Consider the following 6,818-nt stretch of genomic DNA (forward strand, 5'->3'; position numbering starts at 1 on the left):
AATCAACCAAAATTTTAAAACATATTTATTTTATTAAATATTTTTTTAAAGAATTATACTTTTGCCTAACAATGTCAATGTGTTAGAGTATAATTCTAAAAATTGGATTGGAGTAATCGGCTCAACCTTAATAAAAATCCAATTTGTAGTGTACCGATTAAAAATCCGGCAAAACCAATCACGTGAAGCCAAATTTTTTATTTTTATTTTATCTTTTTGTAAAAGGAGCTTAAACAAAGTTGTCTACTGCTGAAAAAACAAAAAACCCTAAATCATTACCCACGAAACCTCCCCTACCCTTGGCTGTTGTTGTCGCTTCCATCTTCCTGTCTGACGTCACGGAGTTGCCGTCGCCGTTATCGTTACTCCGTTCGACCTCTCCTCCTTCATTGCTACTCCGTTCAACTCCTGCATCGCCGCCTCTTTCTCTGCCGCCTGCGCGTTGTTTTTACCGTCTCTGCTCGCTCGGGTCACCGGCATCTCTGCCACTCGCCTTTCTGCTCTCCTCTCTGGCCACGTCTTTACTCGCCTCTTCTCTCCGTCTCTGCCCACCCTAGTATGACATTTTGACATTCTCAATTTCCGCATTGAATTTGCTTAATGATTCATGAATTCGATTAGTAATTTATCCTCATTTCTGCCATGTTTTTGTTGAGTTGCTGACTTGCTGTTCAATTGGATTTTTTTGTTTATCCTAATTTCATGAATTTGATTGGTAATTGGAGATTTTCGCTGTTTAATTTGATTGGTAATCTATCCTTAATTTTATTGCCGAGTTGCTGTTTAACTTTTGTGTTGAAAAGTAGACAAAGTATTGTGTGAGAAGTAAAATTTTGAATTTTATTATCATTGAATCAGTGAATTTGGATATTTTGAAATGAGGAATGCTAGGGGGCCAGCAATTTTGGTGTTTTGTAACCATCAATTGGCCATCAATAGTATTGTTAATGGTTTGAGATTACATCTAATGGTGAGAAATCACTCACTTTTGTTTTGATGGTTAAATGCTGGCCAGAAAACACAAAAGTTGCTGGCCCCCTAGACTTTTCCTTTTGGAATTTATATTGGTATATTTTAAATAATTTTATTTTATATTTAATTAAACTGATTTGACCACGGTTCAAACATGGTTGGACCACTGAATCTTGGAACCAATCACTCGGCCGGTTCAGTTCTCGCATCCTTGTGTTAAAGAATAAAGAAAACCTCCAATTTTGTCTTTCTTCAATCTTTCGTAGCATTATTCTTGTGATTAGTGTTGTAACATTTTCCCTCTGTAAATTGGGAAGGTTTGCAAAGCAACAGCAGACCACTTTTTGTAGCAGAAGTTTTGTTAAAAGAGCAGGAGAAGCAGCCAAAAGAACAATGAATATACTCTCAGTTTCACGTAGGTCATTGAATTTTGTTTCGATAAATCAGTTTCGTCAGACACATTTGCTCAGAAGACTTTCTACATGGCAGTTTACTGGTACTTTGGATTTTATCCATTTTTTCTTTTTGCTGATATCAATAGTTGATATTTCTCATTATTTGGATGTTTTCGCGTGTTGGTTCTAATTTTGTGTCTGATTGAGCTTGTGTATCTGTTTGACCATGTGAAAGTCTTGTTGTTTTTAATCCTGATAGTGTGTGACTGTAAATGTTGCTAAACAAATATGATTTTGAGGGATAGATTTTCTTCCCAAAATTATACTTATAGAGTTGGCATGATTTAGTTTTCATGTAAAAGCAGAACCAAATATAAAATTGGTTTATGACATCTCAATATTTTTGAAGCAGTTTAAAACTGTAGACATGCTTACTGAATGAGAAAGCTCTTCGCCCCCCGAACCTCTGTGTCTGTGTGTGTATCTCGGCCTCTCCCCGCCGGATGCTTTAAAGTCTTATGTGGTTTTCATAGCATTGACTGTGTGGCTTTAAGTCTCCTTATTTGGTTTTCATAGCATTGATTGTGTGGCTTTACGAGCTGATTTTGACTGGCAAATAGCATTCACTCTTTCTATCAAGTAAAACTGGTAATAAAAAAACTACACCAAGTCAAACAAATTTTGATCTGCAGCAGAAAAAAAACAGTTAAGTTGCTTTTATAAAAAAAAATGGAATCTGGCTTTTAAATTTGGTTTTGGTTTGCTTACAATTTGGTTTGGTTCCAATCAGGAAGGTTTCCATGCACAACCCTAACTTCTTGGATCTGCTTACATTTGACATGTTTTAGACTTAGTTCCTTTAGGCATATTTGGGGCATGAATTGTGAATGTCTTGTTAGTTATTACTTTATTCTCAAGTTTGAAAATGATGGTGATGTAACTATATTATAGAAGTCATCATTATTAATTGTAACCTGCTGATTTATATTGTTGTCTCGCTATCTGGTACAGATTTAGTATTGTGATTCCCAAATTACATCATTATATCGCATGTCATTAGAACCTTTTAAAGGCATGTTTGTTTGCTATTTCGAGAACTAATAATTCCTAAAGATCTAGAAGTATGCATGATCCTGCTTTTAGAATGGATCCTAAACACATCAAATCACAAGATAGCTGTAATAAAGTAAGAGAAAGAACGTACAAATGCTGAAGAGTATGAGAATTTTCTTTTATAATATTTGTGTGTCTACCTAGTCTATGCAAAATAATTATAGTATTGCTGGTACAATGTGCATATTGGAAGGGACAAATTGATGTGCTGTATGAAGGAAGAAGGAATAGAAGTGAAATTAAAGAAAATCTCTGGACATTTCAATTTATAATATGCTCAGCTGAGACCTTCATGCTTGCTTCCTTTATTACAAGGATAGTATTATTTTTGTTGCAAATCTTTGGGGTAAATACAATGCTATTCCTAATGTTTTTTCCGTCCTATTTGCGTTCCAAACGTTTTAAAAGTGACTTTAACTTTCCCACTTAAGTCCACCAAAAATCAATAAAGGAGGGTGTATATCCTTTCAAATTGTCTTTTTTAGGAATTTAGCAAAGAACCTGTTCTTACATAGACATGGGAAGATGGGAAATGGGGAAGAGGACAACAATATCCTCGATCGTTGGAACCAAAATGTTAGGAACAACATTAATACATGCCCTCAATGTTTGGAACCAAGATGATAATTTGCCCTTATACAACATCTCTAGATGTTCAATTTCTTTCTCAGATTTATTTACTTATCTTTGTGAAACCCTTACCGGAGGTTCAAGCAGATAATGGCACTGTTAATCAGCAAACTAATAAGTTAGAGACTCCGGAGGAGTTTGAGGGGCGGATTTTTGGTGATAATCCTGGGAGAAGTTCTTCAGTTGATTCCTTTTTTGAAAAGGTTTCTCGTTGGGGAAAGGCTCAAGATAGATCTAAAGGTGAAAACTCATGGTTGGATGATCTAGAAGAAAGTTTTGACACATTATCTGATGGAATGGATGGAAAACTGAAGAATGCTGCACGATACTTTGAATATGATTCAGACGAAGTCGAAGAAGAAGACTATTCTTTTCGACATGATGCCACCTTTTGGCCTTACACAACGTATGAATTAAGGGTATGTTAAATAAAAATGGCTCATTCCCGCTGCTTATCACTGTTATATTTCCACATTTTGCTTTAACATTCCGACATTCTATGAATTTTTACTTTTATTTTTTATTTTTTTATTTTGGTCTTGGCATTTGCGTTTAAATTAATCTTTGATGTAATGATAAACTAAATTATACACAGATGTTTCATGGAAAAGTATTCCTTGAAGTGTATTTACAATTCTTTTCTGAAATATTGTGTGTTTGTTTCTTTTAGAGGATGTTTGGCTTGTTTCATAAACCTGTTAATTGCAAGTAGACTATACTTACAGCTGATTGCAAATTCCTTTTCAAGTGCACCATGGAATGTCTCCTACTGTTTTCAGCTACAACCGCACATCAAAACCATCATTGCCTCTCTAAACGCGTGAAAGATTTGAAACATAACAAATAAAATATATTATATAGTAGCTGTAGTACTAGTTTCCATAAAAAAGAAAATCTGTCGAAAAATTAATTGCACCAAACAAATGAAAGTATGGCAACCTCTTATGTGGCCCGATCAAAGACAGAACTCGGGTGGGTGATCAGAGTTATCTACATTGTAGGTACCAGTTGGAAAAGCAGGGGAGATTTCTTTTAACTAGAAAAAGGCACTGTAATTATAATCAACCCTTGTTTTTACTAATACTTCTCATGAAAGAGACAAAATCTATATTGCATTGGCATGTTTAATATTTCCGGTGGCTGGAGAGAATCACTAATGCCACTCCCTTCTTTTCCTTTCTAAGATTTTTGTGATAATATTGATCATTTTGGTCTGTTGCATGGTGACTGATAGCTGTTGTTTGCTTAGTTGTTTTTTAGAGTTCCCTTTTTTTTATTTGCAGTTTATCTTTGTTGAAGATTTCTTACCTCCAGCCTGTTGTATTGATTTGCCTTCCTGTCCCTTCTAAAATCTTCAGTAAAAAAATAATAATAAAAACTTAACTACATTTTTTTTGCATGGAAGGATTTAAATTACATGAAATAACATAGGGTCATTCAGATTTCAGATTGAGCCTCAGGCATAGTAGCCAATGTTAAATTCGTAGCTTACCTCCTGTGTGACTCCATTAACTGCTATGCTTCCTTTATACCTGTGATATTTGCAACCTTTTTTGGTTTTCATTTGTACCAAGTGTATCATAATGGAGTTCTGATTTGTACAATTTCTTTCTTTTTCAGGATCTTGACTTTACAAAACCTGGCGTACGCAAACCCAAACCGAGGGATGAATTCCAAATAACCACGAAAGAAGTTCTTAGTCAGGCAGATTTCAGGGTTAGCACTTATGAACTCTGTTGTAGTAGTTCCATTATGAGAGCAAGTCTGTATCATCGGTTTAATTTCCCTGCCATTCCAATTGCTATGGCTATGTGAAAATTACCTCATGCAACTGTGTTGAAAACTTAAAATATACATCCATCATTGCTGATCCATGTGGTTAACTTAGTAAAACACAAATAAAGATAAAACTCTTGCTATTCGTTTATGGTTTGTTAGCAGACTTGACTAGACGGACAAGGTTTAGTTAATGTTGTGAGTGGTTTGATGCAGATGTTTAAGGCATAGGTTATACTAGCATAATGAAAAAAAAAGCTGCACTAGAGTTACAAAGTATTAGCTTGTTAACATTTTTGTTCATCTTCTCAAGATTGTTGAAATGGTGCCAATGAGTCAACTATGATACTGTCTTAGCCTTTGCCATGTTTTTGTTTTATGACAAAGAAATGACTTGCAGATGTTATTTATATTCAGTTGATTTAATAGATGCAATGAAGTTTACATAGTGTGAATTTTAATAGCCAGTTTGATGTGAATTTAAATGGAAGTGTAAAAAGTTCGGCTTACATTTTTCATTGGCAACGCATACCTAATAATTTTTTCGTTGTCCCTCATGTTAATACTAAATTAATCATCATGAAGTTTTGGGTAATTCTACTTTACTGATGTGAAGGCAGATGAAGGTAAGGGAATATTTGTGACAATCTGTGCAGCAACTTTATCTTTTTGCTTCATTCTTGCTAATGAGGATCCATTGCTAATGTATGAGATCTCTGGTACTGCTATTCTTGGAATGACTCTTGATAGATTTAATGTTTTATATGCAGAATGTTAGTTTCCTAGCAAACTTCATAACAGAGGCAGGAATAATTATTAAGAGAAGCAAGGTCTCTCTCTCTCTCTCTCTCTCTCTCTCTCTCTCTCTCTTGTCAGGTGTATTTGAATTGTGAGATCTTACCATCCATTTCTTGATGTCTTTGAGTAGACTGGCATTAGTGCAAAGGCTCAAAGGAAGGTTGCTAGAGAGATTAAAACTGCTCGTGCTTTTGGCTTGATGCCTTTTACAACAATGGGTACAAAGGCATTTATTTCTGGGAGAACCATGGAGAATGTTGATGATGACTTTGCATATGAGACTTTTGGTAGAAAAATGCATGCCAATCCTGCTATGGAAGATGACTACTCACGAGAGCGTAGATAAAGATGTGTGTTCTGTGGGGGTTCAGGTAGCTTGCATCTAATCTACATTTTGTGCTTTTTGATGTTCCTCTCCTGCTTAGAGACCTGAAATTGATTGAACTTCAATTCGCAGCAAGAGCTTTGATTACTAAGGTGTGTATGCGTAGTTTATGCTAGTATAAATCTTGAAGCTACATGGTCTTATTTCCTTGGTAGTATCATCATACCGCCCGGGTTGGAGGCGTAGAAATTTATCCTTTATGCAGATTTCTTTCAATGTATCTGGATAAATAAGTCCTACTTAATTTTATTATACGACATTAAGTTCTCAAAAAATATCATTATAATTTATAAGAGAAATTAGTTTTGCTTTGAAACGCCACGTTTTTTTTTACTTATCACAAAATAACCTTGGCCCCATGATTTTGAAAACTCGGTCGAATTGAAAATCGATGACTTAAGTGGTTCGGTTTGTAAAGGAAATCGTCCAATTCTAAAATTGGAATTGAACCGGTGAATCGGACGAGAATCACCATTACTTCTACTGCCACCATTGGCTTTTGAGGAACTCATTAGGCATGAACTTGTGTCCTCTTGAAGTATTCAGTTAGCTTTAATCCACACATGCTCCCCCCACCCCCACCAAAAACACTTTTCCTTCAACCCTTTGTCAAAAAGAAATGAACTTTGAAACTCCATTCAGCATCACCACTTCTCTTTAGTAAGGTGCACAGAGATAAAAATTGCAGCCAAACAACACAAGAGGGAAGCAAAGAGGGAGATCTCTCTCTCTCTCTCTCTCTCTCTCTC

The 6,818-nt window shown here is 35.4% G+C and overlaps 1 protein-coding gene across 2 annotated transcripts; it reads left to right on the forward strand.

Annotated features, from left to right (window-relative positions):
* LOC107638457 lies at positions 211-6,385 on the forward strand. Of its 2 annotated transcripts, XM_016341742.2 has the most exons (7): positions 211-556; positions 1,290-1,468; positions 3,198-3,529; positions 4,731-4,826; positions 5,657-5,716; positions 5,815-6,055; positions 6,142-6,385. In XM_016341742.2, the coding sequence occupies exons 2-6, from the start codon at positions 1,366-1,368 to the stop codon at positions 6,028-6,030; spliced, it is 807 nt and encodes a 268-aa protein (XP_016197228.1). In that variant the 5' UTR covers positions 211-556; positions 1,290-1,365; the 3' UTR covers positions 6,031-6,055; positions 6,142-6,385. The 2 variants fall into 2 exon arrangements, with proteins under 2 accessions (XP_016197228.1, XP_016197227.1); XM_016341741.2 differs by having other exon boundaries at positions 5,815-6,355.

This window comes from Arachis ipaensis, chromosome B04 (assembly GCF_000816755.2).
Source record: "Arachis ipaensis cultivar K30076 chromosome B04, Araip1.1, whole genome shotgun sequence".
Classification (NCBI taxonomy): domain Eukaryota; kingdom Viridiplantae; phylum Streptophyta; class Magnoliopsida; order Fabales; family Fabaceae; genus Arachis; species Arachis ipaensis.

Excerpts from the sequence above, each read along its gene's own strand:
- LOC107638457 (XM_016341742.2), top strand. The coding sequence starts at position 1,366 with ATGAATATACTCTCAGTTTCACGTAGGTCATTGAATTTTGTTTCGATA. Across the intron at positions 1,469-3,197 it reads TTCTACATGGCAGTTTACTG|ATAATGGCACTGTTAATCAG; the intron begins GTACTTTGGATT and ends AGGTTCAAGCAG. Across the intron at positions 5,717-5,814 it reads TAATTATTAAGAGAAGCAAG|ACTGGCATTAGTGCAAAGGC; the intron begins GTCTCTCTCTCT and ends GTCTTTGAGTAG.